This window comes from Rhamphochromis sp. 'chilingali', assembly GCF_963969265.1.
Source record: "Rhamphochromis sp. 'chilingali' genome assembly, chromosome: 12".
Lineage (NCBI taxonomy): Eukaryota > Metazoa > Chordata > Actinopteri > Cichliformes > Cichlidae > Rhamphochromis > Rhamphochromis sp. 'chilingali'.
In genome coordinates, this window is record NC_137939.1 from 34,681,703 (window position 1) to 34,703,348 (window position 21,646).

Sequence of the window (21,646 nt, forward strand, 5' to 3'; positions counted from 1 at the left end):
TCAGACACACTAGACTGTGTGTGTGTGTGTGTGTGTGTGTGTGTGTGTGTGTGTGTGTGTGTGTGTGTGTGTGTGTGTGTTTGTGTTTGCTGATGCTGCAGATGTGTCAGAGTCACCTTCAGCTGAACACATGTTAGCTTGTTTTATATTCTCGTCTCTCTATCACTTGGCTGCATAATGAGGAGCAGTGCATGTTGGGTCATGTAGTGTATCTTACCGAGGTGTTCTGACACTGAATGCAGGAGGAGTTGAAGCGGACGGCGGGGATGCGCTGGACTTTTCCCTGGATGTTAAACACACACTCGTAGTTTTTCTGACCGGACTGAGGTTGGGGAAGGTTACGAGCTCTCAGCGTGATTGGACGAACCATCCCGGCTGGAACCAGGATGTCAGAGGTAGGGATTATCTGAGGACAACCCTGCAGAGAGGGGGAAAGGGGGAGGTGGGTTAGTACACAATCATTTATCATTTATGACAGGCGAATGGAAATCAGCCCAGTGTATGATGATATATGTCATTATTAGAGAGAACGGTTTCTATTTTATTCACCGTAAACTATTGATCAGAGTCAGCATATGTCACTGTTTACAGGTACAATAACATGTTGCATAGCTCACTTTAAATACACCTGTTTTTAAAGTTTCCTCACCTACTTTTTCACAAATGCTCATTTCTTTTCCAAAATGCCCTCACTTTTCACAAAAGTACACTTTCTAAAAATGTCCCGACTTTTGAAAAGTGCAAAATGTGTTCAAAATATTAATATAAAAAAAAACATTTTCCAAAATGTCCCTGTTCTCATTTTACACACATGTTAACAAAATATCACTTTCTCTCTCTCTTTCAGAAAAAGCTTTTTTTTTTTTTTTTTGCAAAAGTCTCTAATGTCCATGAATGTCCCCATAATCCAAAAATGTCCATATTTATTCTTGCAGTTGTCTTGAAATTTGGACTCCCAAACACAGAAATACATCATCTTACACACACACACACACACACACACACACACACACACACACACACACACACACACACACACACACACACACACAGCCGACAAAGGCAGATAGCTTATCTAACAATCTGTCATCACTGAGTGGGGACAGAGACACTGTAACAGTGAGTTTGTGTGTGAGGTCAGTAATGGACAGCTGGTGACAGATCCAAACTTCCTGCGGCTGCTTGAAACACACCCCCACACAGTGTACACACAAACACACCCACACACACACACACAGAGTCTCTCAGTGGGGTGAAAGCTTTATTAACGGCCGTCACTACGGTAATTAATTGTCTTGTGAATGACAGGAAGACCATTAGCTCCACAGGAAGTGGACCAAAGCGCAGCGGTCGCCAGCAGCTACCGTGGAGACCGTGTGTGTGTGTGTGTGTGTGTGTGTGTGTGTGTGTGTGTGTGTGTGTGTGTGTGTGTGTGTGTTTGGGATAAAGGCCAAGTGTGACTGTGAGTCTCTCAGCAAACCCTCGACATTTAACCAAGCACATCAGCCATCGGCTGCACTAGAAATACCCAAACGAGCACAACGGCCCAGACACACCATCACACCGACACATCAAACAAACTTTATTTATTAAGCAGATTTCATGTGGAAGACTTGATGTTTCCACAGATGTGATTATATGATCCATTCTGATGCTTAGATCAGTGATTTGTAGGTTTGGAATTAAACATTTCTAACCAGGAAACAGCAGGAAACTCTAATCAAAGATTCCTCTTCCAGGAACACCTGTCCATCTGATACACAGGATCTGTACCAGCAGAAGCAGAAAGGCTGCAACTGTTTCCACCTTATGAGTGCTTGTGCTTTTCATCATGGTGAAATGTGGCCCTGGAGTCCACTGCTGTAGCACGAATTACAGCCGAGGCTATTCTGAATGCTCTGCCATATGTTTATATGTCTGTATGCAGATTTTCAATCATAAAACTTTAAAAGTGTGCAGCTGAGATTAAAATTAAGGCTCGTGTTAAGGAAGCGTGTAGTCCAGCTTGTGAGTACTGAGTACTACTGAGTCCCAGATATACATGTAATGTTTTTGCAACCCGATATATGGGGTATTTATCGGGTGTATTACATTTGTTTTGGGGTTTTTTCCAGTGACGGTGTTTCTGTTATCAGTTTGTAAATTGGTCTCCAGTTTTTCTTATGATATTGCATTGACCAAATTCAGCTTGGATCCTTTTTACTGTCAGTGATTGATGAAAACTGTGAGGTGTAGAGTTTGACTGAAGTGGAGCGTGCTGCATAAGTCTGAGAGAAAGTTTGTTACTCTTACCTGGGCTTAGGTTACAATTCATCATAGTTACAGCTATACGATTTAAATGTTTCGAACGTTTTACTTTCATGGGATTAAAAATTGCCAAACACGCCATTTTGGAAAGAAAATGCTGGCACAGCTTTTCAACATTTCTATGACATTGTACAGACTGTTCCAGAGGAGGAACATATTAACATATTAAACATAAAAAAGGTATGTCCCAATTCGAAGGCCGCTCCAAATGCGTCCTCCTTTTCCCCAGATTTGAAGGATGGGTCGGGTGTATCCTTCGTGGCCCAACCTATCCCAGAATTCATAGCGCAGCCCAGCCAATTCCAGTTTCCAACAATGGCGGCAGCTACTTAGTTTTAATATTACTCTTATTACTCTGTCTGGGTCACAAATAAACGTTTAACATATTTTCAGGCTAGAATGTAGCTGTGTAAACTTCAAATATCTGCTCGGTTTATCAAGACATCACATATTTGTAAAAGTCCCATTTCTGTCTCGGTCTTCGAAGGACCCGGCCCACGTAGACGGCGAAGGCCGGGTCCTCCGAAGCATGCGGCCTATGAGTTGGGACATAGCTAATGTTTCAGTTAAGGTCACTGTGAATGATCTCAAAGCTCAAGTTGCAGAATGTTTTGCGTACTCTTGAGTCTATATGATGCCACAAAAAGGGGACATCCCCAATGTCGTCATCACATCTCTAACTGTGAGCGCTGAACCTCCACCTGCTGTTCCAACCTCCTGTTTGTGAGGAGCAGCCAGTTTAGAGAAAGTTGGCTTAAAGGGGGAGGAGCCAAAATGGCTCGTTACAGAAAGAGGACGAACTGAGGAGCCAGTATAAGAGCCGTAATGATAATTATGAATATTAATCATGCAAAGCGTCTCTAGCTATAGCCTTAGCAGACTGTATTTTTCCTCTTCAGAGGCTCATATGGATGCAGCGAAGGCTTCGAGGCAGAGCCGTCTTCTTGCATCTGTATTGCCTCAGCTGCAACAGCGCCAGCGTTGGGCCTGTCAGAGGCTGAGCTCATGAGCACCATGGTCCTTGATTAAACTAATGTCCACTTCACAGGACTCAGAGAATTTTGCTGCTTTCTATATTTCTCTGCACTGGAGATCAACAGGTGAGTCCCGTCTCACACATTCAAACCTCTTATCTTATTCTCCTTTTAGCATGTTTACACAGTGGGTGGGGTTTAGCTCAGGGTGAGTTTACACTTTGGGGGTAAAAGAAAACACAAAATCGCACAACTGAATCAATGGAACTAAATCCACACAGATCTCCTTCGTTCATTCCAGTGCACGTTTTTGTTCCCCGTCTATGCACCGACTGTGACAACTCCAGAAACCGGCTCCTTGTTTCCTGCACAGCTTCGCCTTATCTCTACTCGTTTAGTATTGCAGTTATCGCACAAATACTCTCTTATTCTGCACTGAGTCTACAAAGGCGGCTCTTTTATTGCACTGAAGTGTGATTTGTAAGCTTACATGCTATATAAACACTGAGCTTATCATTAGCAGAGTCTGGAAAACAGAAAGGATTGGCTTTTGTGGCCTAGTGTTTTCAGCTATTATCATCAACATATCATCAGCTTTTAAATTATCTTAGCAAACTGTGTTTTCACTTATGTTCTGCAAACACACAGTGATCATTAGCAAAATGATTATTGGGTGTTTCAGTGGCTTTTAGAGCGTTTACTCTGAGAACAGCTGCCTGCTGCAGTTATAAAAACAGCCAGAGTCAAAACACTAACATTGTGGGGAGACAGAAAAACATGACCCGAGACTGAATCCAAGATCTGTGAAGTCCAAATCAGCTGCAGAACAAGCTGAGGATTCTCTGTGGGTTAATCGTTACTAGCGACACCTGAACACTGCCAAGACATACATCATTTAATTAAAACACTGACTTTAAGCACTTTAAGAGGAGACAGGTAGGAAAGCCCCTCTGATGAAAACGTGGACCACTAAATTCCACATGCAGAGATTAGCAGTTTTCACACGCGCACCTTAACATCTGTACACATTACTCAGTGGTGCTGCATTCAAGGTCCAAAGACAGCGCACTAAAATGTTCTTGTGGTTTAATAAAATGAATTTTAATGCAGAAAAGGTTCAAAATTTATCAGAATTAAAGGATGTTCACAGATTTTACTGGGCGTCACATCTGCTACCTCCTCCTTCTCTATTCAGTTAGCTCATGTAAACCCCACAGAGCGTTTCCAATAATGCAAATGAGCTGAAAGTGGACTACATCCCCCACGAGTCAAGGGTGGAAATCTGAAGTCTGTTTGAATTTCTAATAAAATTAAACCCTGCATCATCCACAAGGATTCAACAAAATATGAAAGGAGAAAATAATCTATGTATTTGTTCCCAGGTTTTTGTGTTATTGTGGAGTTCTAGTTTACATTTAGATTTTATTGTTATTCCCCTTCTGGTTTTAGTGTCATCAGTGTTTCCCTGACTTCGCCTCTGTCCTGTCTTAATCCGGTCTTTAAGTCTGACGTCATTCGCCGTTTCCAGGTCCAAACTGCGCTTCAGGTCCCAAAGTCAAACTAACACTGCAGCATCACTGAGAGTCACAAACTATCTAAATTCTGCATCCATCCATCCATCCATCTTCATCCGCTTTATCCGGGACCGGGTCGCGGGGGCAGCAGCCTAAGCAAAGAGGCCCAGACCTCCCTCTCCCCAGCCACCTCCTCCAGCTTATCCGGGGGAATACCAAGGCGTTCCCAGGCCAGCCGAGAGATATAATCTCTCCAGCGTGTCCTGGGTCTGCCCCGGGGCCTCCTCCCGGTGGGACATGCCTGGAACACCTCACCCAGGAGGTGCCCAGGGAGCATCCTTGTCAGATGCCCGAACCACCTCAACCGGCTCCTTTCGATGTGGAGCAGCAGCTGCTCTACTCTGAGCCCCTCCCGGATGGCCGAACTTCTCACCCTATCTCTAAGGGAGAGGCCAGCCACCCTTCGGAGGAAGCTCATTTCTGCCGCTTGTATCCGCGATCTCGTTCTTTCGGTCACTACCCACAGCTCGTGGCCATAGGTGAGGGTAGGGACGTAGATCGACCGGTAAATTGAGAACTTCGCTTTTACACTCAGCTCCCTCTTCACCACGACGGACCGGTGCAGCGTCCGCATTACTGCAGCTGCAGCCCCAATCCGTCTGTCGATCTCCGGCTCCCTTCTCCCATCACTCGCGAACAAGACCCCGAGATACTTGAACTCCTCCACTTGGGGCAGGAATCTAAATCCTATCTAAATTCTTTCATCATTAATAAAATGATCAGTGTTGCTGCTTTACCAGGTGTAACAATCAAGTAGCTTGCTAACCTAAATATGATATAGCATGTTCTGACTTAAAAATTCAAACGCACAGCTTTGCTATCACTTCCAACATAACTAAAGACAGAAAACTAAACATTAAAGCATTAAAACATGTTAAAAACACAACAGCTTTAACCTCCTAAGACCTGAACTCTTCCACGGCATGCATTTTTAATTTCTCTTTGATATTTGGGCTGATTGGGACCTGATTAATGTAAAAACAAAGAATTACCAGATTTTTTTTTTTTTTACCTAATTTTTGTTTCTAAGAAAAATGAGAGCCATAAATGAGGACATTCTTTTAAAATTTCGATAAAACAGTAGCAATATAATGTCCTCGTAAGTGGATATCAGGCCCTTGTAGAGCAAAATTGAGTATTTTGGTCTAAATAACCCAAAATGTGATGTCCACATATGTGGACGCCAGGTCCTAGGAGGTTAATAAACGCAGAGTCGTTTGCATCTGGAAGCAGAGTTCATACGTCATCACTTAACAACAGGATAATTTAATCATTTCTCGTCACCTTCTGTCTTTGTTCTCTGATCCTACAAATATTTATTTTATCTTCTCGTGTCTGAATTTCCTCATTTCTGATCGTCTGCCCCACCTTAGTCATCTCCACCTGTGTCTCATTGTGTTACAAGTTCTCTGGTTAACAGTATTGTTCTTCTCCTTTCATCACTCTTCTCTTCACCATCCACAGAACAATCCATTACAGTTCTATAATTCATATTTTAGTAATTAGCCAGAAAACGTTTTGCCCCGGAGAAACATGCATATATTTATTAGCAAAAAGGTGTTTTTCACTTAAAGCTGATAACTAAGCTGCTGTAACATTTACATGAGAAGCTGTTCCTCATTTAATAAGAGGAATAAAGTAAAATCAGGAAGAAACAGCAACAGAATGCAAAAACAATTTACTTACAGTCTGAAATATGAAATTGTTAATTAAAAGTCGTGTTGTCAGGTGAGTTCTGTGAAAAACAGATAAGTAGTTGTGTGGTTCAGCTGTGCACTTTCTTTATTCTCCTCTTTCTGCTGACAATCCTAAATTCTCAGCTGCGGATGAAGAACATCAGAGCTGCTTCTCTTCGTCCTTTTCCCTCCCTCGCTCCGTCTTCCTCTCACACAGATGAAAAAGAGACCTTTACTCTGCGAGACACTTTAACCTGCTTGAATAAAGGTTAAATAAAGAATAATGAAATTTCAGCCTCCTCCTTCTCCTTTTTCCTCTATTGCTCTTTTCTCCTCACGACTCCCTCATTTCCCCCCTCCCTCTCTCTCTTAGTTTGCCTAATTGCCTGGTAATTAACATTAATTGCCAGGATTGGACGTTTTCATGTCAATTAAGTGGCTATTCATCTTCTATTAACCAATTAGCCAATCAGAGGTTGTTTCTGTCACCCGGTAATGACACCGAGCACCAATCACGTCAACGAGACGCCCAAACAACTCGATCCCGGCTCGCTATCCTCTCCACTAACGAGATAACAAGCAGACTGAGAGCAGCTCGGCTCGTTAGCGACACGAGTGATCTGTTACTCAGTGGCAGGTGGAAACTGACTGCTGGATCCACATTACACAGCAAACTAACTGCTCTGTCTGCTGAAACACTCCACTCTTTACTTCCCTCTTTGTTTATTTAGCGCTTACTTGTGTGCAGCTTGAAACAATCATACCTTTTGATGTGACGGGTTTTTAACGGCGACATATTCTGCTCTCTTCCAGCTCCAGATTTTTATTCTGGGACACTGAAGTAGCTTTGTTCAAAAACAATCTTTCTTTTCTTCTTCTGGCTCTTTGCACAGCCTTAAACAGGCCATCCATCCATCGCCTCTTATCTAGGCCTGCGTCTTGGTGGCAGCAGTCTAAGCAGAAACAGTCACATATCCCCTTTTCTGGCCACCTTCACCAGCTCTTCCGAGGATACTCCGAGCTGTTCCCGAGCCAGCTGAGAACAATAATCACTCCAGCATGTTCTGGGTCTGCCCTCCTCCCAGTTTGACATGCACTAAGCACCTTACCTACGAGATGTGGCATCACATGCCAGAAACACCTTTGCCAGAGGATAAAGGACTTGCCCAGTGTCCCACAACTACTCCTGTATCCAATCGTCAGTTTGATCTCTTTCTTAAAAAAAGGACCACCACAGTCTGCTAATCCAACGGCATTGTCTCTGACTTTTAAGGAGGTCACTGTCATTACTGAAGCCATGACAGAGTGTGTGCCCTTCTCCTATGTGCTTATTTTCTTACTACTGCCTACTACTGATTAGACAACTTCTGGTCCCAGTACTTGCTCAGCGCTGCCTTTTCTTACTCTGTCTCACAGAAAAATCCCACCTTCTACCACTGGCAGCACTAATCTCAGAAAACACACATTCATTTCCTCATCTTTAGCTGTTAACATCTGGTCATCTCATAAAAATAAACCAGTGGTCCTTCACATCTTCTGTGTCCAAACTATTATCAACGATGAGATCTCCCTGAAGCAGTGTTTCCTAACCTTTTGGAGCTACGGCACATTAGAAAAATCACACGGCACACCACCAAACAAAAATCCCACAAAAAGCATATTGATAATCAGATGTAGCAGAATTGGCTCACTTTGTCCACAGTTTACCATGTTTGCTTTCTTCTGACCAGTACTCATGCCAGGGCTTTCATCTGGGTCGGGATTTTCTCCAGGACCAGGTCAGACTGACTATTTTTTCTTTTCAAATATTTATCTATTGCCATTATGCGCTGTGTTGTCAGATGACTATGTAATTTGTTCGTTTTCTGATTTACTGGAGGTTAGCAACCAATTTAACTGGAGCAGGAAGTTGTACTGCCCTCTAGTGGAAGAGAATGTAACTCTGCAAGTTACTCACGCAGTCGCTCAGACCAGCGGTTGATGATAAAAAACGATAAAAACCATAAATTTCGCACCCGAGCGTCAACTCTTGCGGCCTGGTACCAAACGACTTCGGTCCGTGGCCCGGGGGTGGGGACCGCTGCTTAGATTACCAATCAGGTGAAAGCAGATAATCTTCCACGGCACACCTGAACAGCGTGCCGTGGCACAGTGGTTGGGAAACCTAAAGCATATCCCTGCTTTATGTTGCTTCTGCACACGTATAATGTGTAAAATAAACTTCCTGTTATATTTAACAAGACCTTAAACTATGGAGTTGTTGATGTTACGACTAAGTTGTGTTTCTTTGAAGCAGGTGTCTGACTCATGCAGATGACACTGTGACTGTAGAGAAAATCCAAATATGTTGTTGGTTTTTGTTTTTAAATCAAAAACATTCTTCGTTTAATTTCACGCGTTGACTAATTGGGTCAAATCCCTTTAACTGATATCTGCAGCAGTTTTTGTTTTCTGAGATACTTTTTCTTTGAACTGTTTTGTCCAGTTTCTGCAAGTTCATTATTTTGTGAACACGTCTTGTGTTTCTTCTGGCTCAATAAAAATGTGTTCTTAAAAAAAGCTGAGAAAACAAGACGATAGAGAAAGCATGCAGTATGAACGTTGTGCTGCTTCCTGGTTTTGTTGACTTTTCCACATGCCTCACATGCTTGAAAAACTTCAGCACTTAGATCAGAAAATGGAGAAACATCCGAGTTTAAACAACATTCGGGCTTAGCTCGTCTGACTGAAAACACCTCTCAGGAGCCGACTCTTAAATCCCATCAGTCACAGAGTCCTTGAATGCATCAGCAAGGACAGACTTAAACATGGTGTGTGTGTATGTGTGTGTGTGCGCTTCCACCCTTCACTGTTGACCTGAAGCTTTACTGTTGTTTACTGAACCATGTAATGACAGAGGGAGCAGCTCTGACCTCCATCACTGCTCCATCCTGTAGAAGAAACTGTCTGATTTAGACACACTGTCAGCTAACAGGTCTCTATAAATACCCAGTACACCGAACTATAAATTAATGAAGAAATGGCTGAAGACTAATAGATACTAGAGGAATATATCTATTAACATTTGAAGATGACTAGGTGTGAGAAAACCTCTTTTTTGGTTCACTGAAAGAACAGATGGGAAATCCAGAGGTGTTGTGTTATTTGTTTAAGCAATGAAGCTCAACAAAAATGCACCAGCTCGTGTGAGTTTGAGCTATAACTCATTTTGAAGGTTATGGAGTCATCCGTCCTACAGCGGCAGGTTTACAAGCGTCAGTCAACTATAACCGACCAAATGATCTAATATTAGACCGACTTCATGAATCGATCATCTGTCCTTCAAGCCTGTCTGACCAGCTTCATCAGCCGCTACATGCCCCTCCCATCCCGCTACTCTCCATCAGTGCATGTTTCTCTGATTCTCCTTTCTTCGTAGCTCAAAAGATTAAAACAACTCAAGTCTAATTAACTGTTACTGTTTCAGCTGATCAAAAAAGGCCTTTCATCTTTAGCCTACTTAACCAATAAGTAGCTTACTTTAGTTTTTTTTTTTTTATTATTTTAATGTGCAGACTAAACGAGGAAAAGGACTAACAGCACCTTTTAAACTCTTGGCAACTTTGCGAGATCAAATTGTTATCAAGATTTTCTTGCCTGACACAAAATATAAAGGTGGATTGTGTTTTTCCTGCTATTTAGTGATAATTTGTTCAGCTAAATGGACACACTTTTTTTTAAAGAAAAGGCACCCAGTCTAATTAACCAATTTTCTATGAAAAAATGAGGCAGATCCTCGTTCCAGTGAACTCTGGCAGCACTGCACCTCTGGCAAAATCCGTCAGAGAGCCAAGAATTAGAGCCGTCACAGACGACGAGCTCTGAAAGACAGAGTGGGAAAGTGTCAGAGAAAATGAGTCAGAGAGAAGAGTCTGACAGCAGCGAGCGAGAGTCCGCGACTCAGACAAGAAACACTATTGTGGGTTTCATGTGTTTCGTGTTTCACGTCTAGCAGAGAGAAGACTTCAGTGAGGATAACGTTCTTCCTCTAAAAGAAAAAAAGACACCTGCCGTGAGGGTGGCCAGCATGAAACAACGACTTCCACTGGGATGGTTTTATTTTTACTGTTAATTAAGGTCACAAAATGGTCACAATTAATCATTGCTGTTGTGCTATTAACCTCCTCACATCCACCCGGTCACCGGTGCCCACCTGAGAGCTAGGCAAGTGGAAATATCTCACTAATTACCTTTATTTAGGTCCAGTGTCTTCAAATGCAATGATGGAGCCAGAGGCTAACGAGAAAACAGGAACCCGAGATTTGAGGTCCAGTTGAAGAAGAACAGATCCTGTTATGAAGGATGTGTTTTTTTTGGTTATCTTGGTTGTGATACATTTGTTTGCAGTTTGGCCTTGGCTCACCATGGGCGGCAGGTTCAAATCCTGCTTTTTTCCCCATCTCTTGATCAATGAAACGTATATTAACTTTGACAAGTGGTTCTTGTGGTTCCTTGGGATTTGGGGGAGATGGACGTCTTCCATGTTGTGTCTTGGCCTCGTGAATTAAAGGCAAATGGGTCAATCAAAAAAACAAAAACCAACACATGGCCTGAAACTCTACACAGTGAGAGTTAGGCACAGAAATTGAGTGGTTAGAGTTCGAGTTAACCATTAGGATCACCATAAGATAAAGGGAACGTCCATTTGAAGCAGCAGAGGTTATGCTTATAGAGGACTTATAGCTCTGCAATAGTCCACACTGTAAGTATGTCGTAACTGGAAACCCATCTGAAACCTTACACCGCACATTATTCCATACTCTAAACCTCAAGTGCACCTACTACTGTATATATATTGTACTGACCCAGCCCACTTCTATGTGCACTTCTAATCGAACAGTAAAGTCATCCTGAAGAGCAAAAACTGCCACTGCCACCATGTTTTTGAAAAATCTCAGAACAGTCCTGCACTGGAGTAACTGGTGGCAATCGTGTCGGCTACTAGCATAAACATGAAGTCTTACATAAGGTTAACACAAAAGTATAAATAAAGTTTTAGAGGTTTGGGATGGAAAATTCTAGAAATTTGCCTATTACTCAAACTCCAGGCCTCGAGGGCCGGTGTCCTGCAGGTTTTAGATCTCACCCTGGGTCAACACAGCTGAATCAAATGATTAGTTCATCACCAGCTTCTGGAGAACTTCAAGACATGTTGAGGAGGTCATTCAGCCATTTAAATCAGCTGTGTTGGATCAAGGACACATCTAAAACCTGCAGGACACCGGCCCTCGAGGCCTGGAGTCCGACGCCTGTATGATGTGTTCAATTATGAACAGGTTGGAAAAGAGGTCTCGTCTTACACATCGATAAGCATCTTTGATGACTTTTGAGACAACGGCCTCACTTCCTCCTACAGAGAAGCCATACTGACAGCAGAACTGAAGTTTGAGTTTGTTGTGACTTGCTCATAGTTATATGTTGTTTTGTGTCTTCTTACAGTTGTTTTATGTCTCTTTGTATTCATGCCAGATTGTTTGTAGGGCTTTCGCGCTTCATTGTATTTAATTTGTGTCTCTTTATGACGGCTTTCCATCTGTTCATAGCCATTCAGAAGCAGGTTTTTATTTATTTGCTGTTGCTTGTCTTTGTACATTGTTGTAGATTATTTATGTTCATTTTATTTAATTTTCAACATGTAAACGACTCAGGCCAACCATCCAATCTCCTTGTGATTGTTCAGATCTGGGCACAGTAGGCTTGTGTCATTGATCCTTGTCTTGGTATTTAGCACACAAAAAGGTCTTTAGAAACCTGGACCTTTTCTGTTCTAATAATCACAGTAATATTACGTCTACTTATCATCCTCTCTGCCTTATGTTAGTGTCGAAACATGCCAGGCAGCTATGTGAAGCATTGTGGGGACCCAAAGATGTTCCTTCACCTTCCTTCGGGGGACATAAAGTCCCATATGGTGAATCACATTTTTGTGTGAGCGCTTGGTTATAAGTCCAGTTAAGTGATGAAAACAGGTCTGTGTGTGTGTTACCTCCATGTTGCTGACTCGTCCCTCCTGGAAGGAGCAGTCCTGCAGGTTGTTGGTGCAGATGTGACGATATTTACACCAATGACACGGAAACTCACTGCTGACACAGGAAGTGCACCTGAGAGAGGAAAGAGAGAAAAGTTCTGAGTGGTCGAGCACAACCAGCAAGAATTTATGAGTTCATTACCGAAGAGACACATGAGATAATTAGGTTAGAGGTGTTTAAAGCTTACGAGTTGAGCACAGAGCAGTTGTAGTAGATGAGGTTTGTGGTGATGAACTGGTGTCCAGTCTCTGTGGAGCGAAGGCTGAGCTGCACCACTCGTTTCGCTCCTGAAATTAACAGCATAATAACATCCTTCTTAATACTTAGTTCATAGTGATCAATATAATGGCGCGTTATACTGAAGCTGACATGATTACAAAACATTAGAATCGCACATTAAATGTGATAACCGAGAAAAACGAGAAGGCAAAAGAAACAAGTTCAGAATAAGCGGGTGTGTGTATACTTGTTTTTCTGCTGTTTGGGGACTTGCATTAGCACAATCTCAGAATCAAAAGGCAAACTACTGAATTTTAGGGTTAGGCTGATGTTAGATTAAGGTAAGGTTAAGAGAAAAGTAGGGTTAGGTTAAAGTGAGGGTCAAGTTAAAGGTCAAATTTCCAGAACACGACAGGACAGTAAGGAAAGGTGATGTCCTCTGAATTCACTGAAGCATGAATTTGTGTGTGTTTCTTACCAAAGGAGTGTGTCTGTGCTGGAAGGTCCCTCAGTGATGGTGACATACACATCACCTGACCTTTGGCCCGCACCTCTCCGGGGGCATTACTCAGGTCCTCAAACACACAGGTAACCCCACCAGACAGCGCAGGGACGTTCTGCACCTGAATGGTTAACTGGACACCAACAGACACTCGATCACTAAAAGTAAAGTTCTTATTTACACTTCAGAAAGGTTTCTATTCACAGCTGTTGCATGAACAGGAGTTCAAACAGCTGGACTAAAGAATAAATCCACTGAGTTTCAGGGAAAATCAGCAGATTGTAATGGGAATTCTGACAGAGAGTATTTTATGTAATTAAGAAAATAATGGTTCATACCTGCATTGCCGGGGAGGTGACTGACATGCTGCTCGGGGAAACAGAGATGTTGACGCACTGGTCCAGTTGTGTATTAAAGTGCTGAGGCTCCTCCCACTTGTCACATGCTTCCTGTCTGGAACACCTGCAGGAGAGTGAAAAGTAACCAAGGGATTAACATTGACGGAAGAAGCCACTTGGACGAGTGATGAAACGCAAATCAGCTTTTTGAGGTTAACATCTACTAAACATGTACATTATTTAGTGCTGTTGACTGACACAAGCGTATCTCTGAACCTCAGACTGGACCTTACAGCGGTTCGCTTTTTTGCAGCTTTCCATCAGCAATCATCTTCAGATCTTAATTCTTTAAATATACTTTCTTCTCATTCGCCCTTTCAGATCAAGTCCAGTTTGCAAATGTGTGTTTCTGAGGATCATGTAAATCATTTTGATTGTGCTAACTTATTGTCTGTCAGTTACTTTATAAAATTCACATTAGTAGCTCATAACTTCCTTTATTAAATTATCCATCCATCCATTTTCTTCCGCTTTATCTGGGGTCGGGTCGTCGCGGGGGCAGCAGCCGAAGCAGAGAAGCCCAGACCTCCCTCTCCCCAGCGACCTCCTCCAGCTTATCCGGGGGAACACCAAGGCGTTCCCAGGCCAGCTGAGAGATATAATCTCTCCAGCGTGTCCTGGGTCTGCCCCGGGGCCTCCTCCCGGAGGGACATGACCAGAAAACAGCGCCCAGGAAGCATCCTTGTCAGATGCCCGAACCACCTCAGCTGGCTCCTTTCGATGTGGAGCAGCAGCGGCTCTACTCTGAGCCCCTCCCAGATGGCTGAACTTCTCACCCTATCTCTAAGGGAGAGGCCAGCCACCCTTCGGAGGAAACCCATTTCCACCGCTTGTATCCGCGATCTCGTTCTTTCGGTCACTACCCACAGCTCGTGACCATAGTTGAAGGTAGGGACGTAGATCAACCGGTAAATTGAGAGCTTCGCTTTTACACTCAGCTCTCTCTTCACCACAACAGACAGCGTCCGCATCACTGCAGCAGCTGCACCAATCCGTCTGTCGATCTCCGGCTCCCTTCTCCCATCACTCGTGAACAAGACCCCGAGATACTTAAACTCCTCCACTTGGGGCAGGGTCTCGTCCCTGACCCGGAGTGGGCACTCCACCCTTTTCCGGCTGAGAACCATGGCCACAGATTTGGAGGTGCTGATTCTCATTCCCGCTGCTTCACACTCGGCTGCCAACCATTCCAAGGCAAGCTGGAGGCCCTCACCTGATGAAGGCAACAGGACCACAGAACCACAACAGAACGAGTCCGACTTATTGCCGGCTATGCGGACCAAGCTCTTGCAACCGTTGTATAAGGACCGAATGGCCCGTAGCAATGGGCCAAACACCCCGTACTCCCGGAGCACTCCCCACAGGACCCCTGAGGGACACGGTCGAATGCCTTCTCCAAGTCCACAAAACACATGTAGACTGGTTGGGCAAACTCCCATGCGCCCTCGAGTATCCTCGAGAGGATAAAGAGCTGGTCCAGTGTTCCACGACCAGGATGAAAACCGCATTGTTCCTCCTGTATCAGAGGTTCGACTAGCGGACGAACTCTCTTCTCCAGCACCCTGGCATAGACTTTCCCAGGGAGGCTGAGGAGTGTGATCCCCCTGTAGTTGGAACACACCCTCCGGTCCCCTTTCTTAAAGATGGGGACCACCACCCCGGTCTGCCAGTCCAGGGGTACTTTATTAAATTGACTACTTAAATGAAATGAAATGAAATACTTTATTAAATTAATTAATCTTTAATCTTTTAGCACTTTAACATCTTTTGTGTGTAAATGTGATGTAATTTATAAATAAAACTTCATGATTCTAAAAACATTTTACTTTGTCTTTAAACACACAATTTTAAAACTTATTTAAATTTCATGCAATGATTATTTACTTTAACTCTTCTAATTTTTTTATATCACATTTTTAGATATAAACTTTTTTTTATATCCAACTTCTTTATGACATTTATTTTTATTTTTATTTCTCTTTGTTGTTAATTTATTATTATTACATTTAGTTCACTCTCTATATTTTTAAAAGGGTTGTGACTATTAACCTAAAATCAGGTGACAGAGGAATACACTGGTGGACAACAGGATCTGTCAAACTAAAAAACATCTTTTCTATTTGTTGAATTTCACTAATAAAATTAAAGTGAGTGGTGAGTGACACTGGTGTCGTGGGATTTCAGGTGGAGTTGGAGCAGGAAACAGTCGGAGGTGAAGCTTGGTGTCTGCAGAGAGCAGCAGCTCCAACATATGCAGCGCCACACAGCATAGACAGCAGCCTGCAGTAATGATCTGTTTACTTCTAATTAACAACAGATGGACAGAATGAGTGAGGGAGCGTGAGGAGGAGAGGAGATGAAAAGCAGAGAGGACCACAAAGATTGTACATTTACAGTTAAAATCATCCGTTTGATGAACTGAATAAGTCACAGTTTGCTTTTCTGCTCTTTTCCTTTCACACTGCGAACCAGACACCAGACATCACTCTTTAAAGTAGTGGAGCCTGTACCTGGCCTTGGAGGCAAAACTCGGGGTAAAAAAGGTTCAAAAAGGAGACTTCCCATTGAGCTAGCTTATTAAAGTTGCTCAGATATTTTTTTTATCCACTCAGACCTTCTCTTGTCTGAACAGTCAGAGATTTTAGAAAGAAACTTAAAACTATAAAAGTGAGGGCGACATGTCTTCATGTCACACTGGGAGATGGGTTTACGCACAAAGATGTCCTGCTGCAACATATCTAGAAGCTTCAGCATAAAAACAAGCTGTGTTTTGTTCTCTGTAGTTCACTGCCAGTCAGAGGCTTTTACTTTGAAGGGGGAGCTAACTGATGACAATCCAATGAGGAACTTCCTCCACCTGCTTGGATGCTGAACATCAAACATCGTGATGAGGGAGACTGTGTGAACCATTTATAGAAGTATTAATGACGCCTCATGGGAGCGTGCGCACGCACACACACACACACACACACACACACACACACACACACACACACACACACACACACACACACACACACACACACACACACACACTTTCTCTGTATTCTTATGTATTGCAGAGGAAGTGGTTACTGTAGTTGATTCACTGCCATTTGCTTTAACTTAATCAGTTACCAAAAAAAATCAATTAATAGTTTCAATTCTTTTAGAGCAAATAGAACAAAACAGCATAAAATGTTTGCGGACGCTGGCGTCACAAAAGAAAAAAAAACTGCTGCTTTTGAGTTTGGATGCAAAATTAATGTTTGAAGGTTTTTGGACCCAAAGAAATTGAGATATTCCAAGGATTTTGTAGAGCAAATAATTTTAAAAATAGCATTTTTTTTCTTTTGCTTGCTTTAATAAAATAACTTAAAATGTCTAAAGAGTCAAGATCTTCATTTGACCTCATCAGCCACAACATTAAAACCTGTGCTGGTCTCATTAATGGCACTGACAATTTCCTACCATTCAAAAGACTGACTTCACAGACATCTGAAGGTGTCCTGTGGTATCAGACACTAAGATCTTACATGCTTTGAGTCCTGGAAGTAGCAAAAGCATCTCTGTGGATTGTTTTTACACCACATCTCATAGATGTTTTGGCTAAGACCACCTAAAACTCTGCCATGTTCACCAAATAATTTCTGAGATATCTGTAGAGTGGTGGGTGCATCATGTCACTTAGATACTACTAAATATATTACTAAATACAGCTGCTGAAGATTGGGGAGATCACACCATAAGATAAAAGGAAAAACAGTTATTGACTTGAAAAGTGAAAAGTACAATGCAAACGTTTTTCAGACCAAAACCCAGTTTGCACCGGTTTGGTGTGTTAGTAAATCTGACCCTTAGTGCTAAACAAGAGATTAAAACAATTACTTAAAGTTCATTCACAAAAACTAAAGCACCAACGTCTTTGATTGTCTGTACCATCGTATCAGCCACTTAGGCCTTTAAAAATGATCTAACATACAGTGAAGAGCTCTATTTTTGTGACTTACAGTCGTGGATGAGGTCTAGCACTGGCCTTCAGCTGTTTGTGTTGGTCACCTGTCTGTCAGTTATCCAGGTGAATGAGTGGAAAAAACATAAACTCTACACAAAGTCCTAAACTGTATTTTGTACCAGGCTCTAAATGTGCTTGTTAATGCTGTTGCAGCGGGACTAAACGCAGATTGACTCACTTTTGGAGACAGCCTCATGCAGCCACTTCAAGTTTTCGACACTTTGGCATTAGCTTAATTTCTCAGTTGGCCCTTGGGTCATACATGTCGAAAACACATCTACATGGATGCCAGGAAGCAATGTTTCATAGCATAACATTAAACTGAGCATCACATTCCTCTGCTGTCTTCACTTTTCACAACAATGAACATCTCATAGATTGCCAACTTTAGTTGGCAAACGTTGGGAGGAAAAAAATTAAAACAGAAAGATCTCCAACATCTGCTGCAACCAGATGCTGGGGTGGGTGTAAAAGAGGAAAGCAGGAGACGGAGCACACACCTGGCTGTGCACAGAATCTCAAAGAAACTGTGATTCATGAGACCGGACAATCGGCTGTAGCCGCTTTAGGCCGTAGGCACGGGGTCATGACGGCTACTCAAGAGACCGTTCTGCAGGTATGCAACTCCAGATGCAGCAAGCTGTGAAGCATTGTATGTTCCGACACCTTTCATCAGACCAAGCACTAAACGGTTCACATTACAGTAACGTAATGAGCTTTCAGCCACCGTGACCTTGTCAATGGTTCACTGGTTCTCTTTCTTTGGACCTCTTTTGTAGGTACTAACTACTGCACCCCACGGACTGCGTTAAAGGCCTGCCATCTAAGCATCACAATTTAACCCTCGGCAAAGTAGCTCTGATCCTCACACAGCCATTTTTTCTGCATCCAACACACCAATTTCAAGAACTGATTGTTCACTTCCTGCATTATTTAAGTCTCACCCCTTCATAGGTGCTTGGAAGGAGACAATCAATGCTATTTACTTCTCTCAGTGCTTTTACCAGTGCACAGACTGTTACTGGGTGCATTTTAAAATGAGAGACGAAGCTGTTATTTTGTTTTAGCAGAAGAAGAGCAGGAGCAGTTCGTTCCTTACTTGTTGAAGAGGACACACCATCCACAGTGAGGGTCTCCTGATCCCAGACAGTCTGAGCAGCTGCTGTACTGCTCACAGCTCTCCACCGGCAGTCTGCTCACCTGAAACAAACATTCACACCAGACATGTGACCAAGTCCACCAGCAGTCGTGTTTAAAGCAGAAACATGGGCAGGTACCTGAGAATGAAAACTGGGTTGGTATTTGATATGAATTTGCTAAACTGTTCGATTAAGGCAGGTTTGCACTCAAGTATTTTTGATTTCAGCGTCAGAAAATGTTTCTGAACCTTCTGCTGACTGTTTGTTACTGACGTCAATGTGTAAAAACCGATTTGATATTGATTTAGGTGATTGTATGACTGCAACATGAGACATTACTGAAACTGTTCCTACATCACACATTTGTGTGTGTGAGTGTGTGAGTGAGTGTGACGGGTATTATCTCATTGTGGTTTAGTGGGTTTCTGCTAATATTAACAGCCAGAGAAAGCAGCACACTCTCTTGACTTTGTGAACTCTCTGTGTGTGAGCGTGTATTTATATCTTTGTGGGGACCAAAAATTGGACTTTACTGTACTTTACTGGACATTTTGAGGCAAGCCAAGTGTGGACTCATTGTTGGCAAATGTGGGACATTATTATGAATCTGGGGAAAAATTTGTGGCAGTTTTTTGAGAGAAGGAAGCTTTTTGAAAAATGGGCATACATGGATGTAAATTTATTATATCTGAAGACTATAAGGACATTTTTGCAGAATGGGGACACTACTACAAAAAGTGTGAACAATTCAAAAAGTGAAGAGACTTTCTTTTAAAGTGGGGACCTTTTTCAAGTTCTTATCTTAAATGTGTAACGAGGGACAATTACGTCATCACGCTGTTCTTAGAAGTTGCTTCCTTGTCTTTAGATTAGATTTCTGTTAAGTGGGGACGTTTTCTGAAGGTGGGTTTTTTTTTGTTCATGTGTTTTTGAGGCTTGAATGTTCAACAATTTTATTTCCTGTGTGATTTGGTCTCAAACTGTATATCAGGTTTTTAGGCAGCTGAAAAAAAATTGGCTAAATTTTCTTTTTCCTAGAAAAACTTTTTTTTCCCCAAAAAAACATCACTTAATGCCTCTGAAAGCATATGAAACACAAGTGAACATAACTGAGCTGCTCGCCATCTCAGTTTAAGATGGAAAACAATGGATGTTTGAGAAAGTGAAGACAGAGACGGTCAGTTCGGGTCCTCACAAAGACGTAAATACAAGCATGTGTGTGTCGTATCTTTTACCCAGAAGCCATTGCAGCAGGGAGACAGTAAACACAGTGATAACTCTGTTGGTCTCATTCAGACGTTCACACATGAATACATTCATTGTCTCGCACAGACGGTCCTGTCTCCTCTCTGACCCCATTATCAGGTTGCTCTTAAAGAGACGCTGCTGTTTCCGTCGGACTTCATCTAAAAGCTGCTGACGCCGTGGTTCCCATTCTCATACAGCCCCGTGCACATTGTTTATTCACTGATATGTGGAGTTCAAATCATGCTGACGCAAATGAAATCCAACTGATGAGAAGAAACTCCCGGAACACTTATTTTTATCCTTATTTTACGTGTTCACAAGCAGCATATGAACCTGTAATAAACTAGTTATATGCTATAATGCAACGTTGAACTTGGTAAATGGTAAAGTAAACAAGTTGTGGGTCACAAGACATCGGTTTTCCAACAGGTCAGCCAAAGTCAAATCCATTTAAGGTTTCAGTGGTAGAGAGTTCTTTGTTTCCTTTGTCTGTTGAAGGACCCGGCGCTAAACCTCCACTGGAAATCTGCTGATTTAAAAGTTAAGCAAGTCTTCCAGACTGACAGTCGCAAGAATGTCAGATTATTAAATTCAGAACTGTGAACACTTTGTTTGGTATCATCACAGGAATCTGAACAAACAGCACTCAGTGGTCACAAACAGTGACGCTAGAAGTACTGGATATGCTGACCCAGAGTACCTCATGTGTAACTTTCAAGCTCCTGTGGGGTCATTTATTATCACCGCCCCATATTTATATGTATAGTTATAGTAAGTGTCTCACAGTATGAATACATCTACTTTTTAAAAAGAAGAAAAACCAAACAGCAATGGGTCGATTGGTGAGGCAAGAGCAACAGACAAATGTGAGGAGGACATTTATGTCATTCTCATGTTCTACTTCTAACTGTTGTTGTTTCTGTTTTTACTGGGACTTTTTTTGGGCATCTTGAGTGTCTTGCCCAAAGGCACTTGGACCGGAACACCACCCACCTAACTGGTGGAGAACCCCAGTAATGTGTTGCAGTAAACAAAGAAAAACAGCTTTAAGGCAGACACTCAGTGCCTAAAGTGACAATTAAAGCACAGCACAGTTGTCAGAGATGAGTTGGGTTTGAATGAAAATGATAAAAAATGACATTAAGCCCACCACCAGCCTACCTGCTCAGGAGTGGCAGTTGGACTGTGAAAATGCAAACTTCAAACAGAGTAAAAGGTTTTACTTTGAAATGTGTTGATTAAAAACAAGAAGATTTTGTGAGGTTATGGCAAGCCAAGGCATGAGATCATGGATTATCATGAATCATGCAAAGCTACTCTAGGAGACATCAAGAATAAAAATGTGCTGGAAATGAGCAGACTAGGTCCTGTTCAAGTAAACCTCATTTTCATGATATGATCAAAACAGGAAAAAGCTCATGAAAGATACTCATGTCCATGGAAACACAGTCGCTGAGAGTGTGTGTGCGTGTGTGTGTGTGTGTGTGTTTTCTTATTTTATTTAATCAAAAAGAATAAAGTCAGGAGTTTTGCTGGGAATCTGCTGA

At 42.4% G+C, this 21,646-nt stretch overlaps 1 protein-coding gene across 3 annotated transcripts in view; it reads right to left on the reverse strand.

Annotated features, from left to right (window-relative positions):
- plxna3 (plexin A3) overlaps positions 1-21,646 on the reverse strand; it is a 143,380-nt gene that overhangs the window by 37,464 nt on the left and 84,270 nt on the right. For all 3 annotated transcript variants that reach the window (XM_080897717.1, XM_080897718.1, XM_080897719.1), the window contains exons 8-13: positions 18,812-18,912; positions 13,659-13,782; positions 13,297-13,453; positions 12,787-12,886; positions 12,557-12,671; positions 218-418 (exon numbers count right to left, since the gene is read on the reverse strand). In XM_080897717.1, the coding sequence (XP_080753843.1) occupies positions 218-418; positions 12,557-12,671; positions 12,787-12,886; positions 13,297-13,453; positions 13,659-13,782; positions 18,812-18,912 (798 nt within the window). The remainder of the gene's footprint in view (positions 1-217; positions 419-12,556; positions 12,672-12,786; positions 12,887-13,296; positions 13,454-13,658; positions 13,783-18,811; positions 18,913-21,646) is intronic.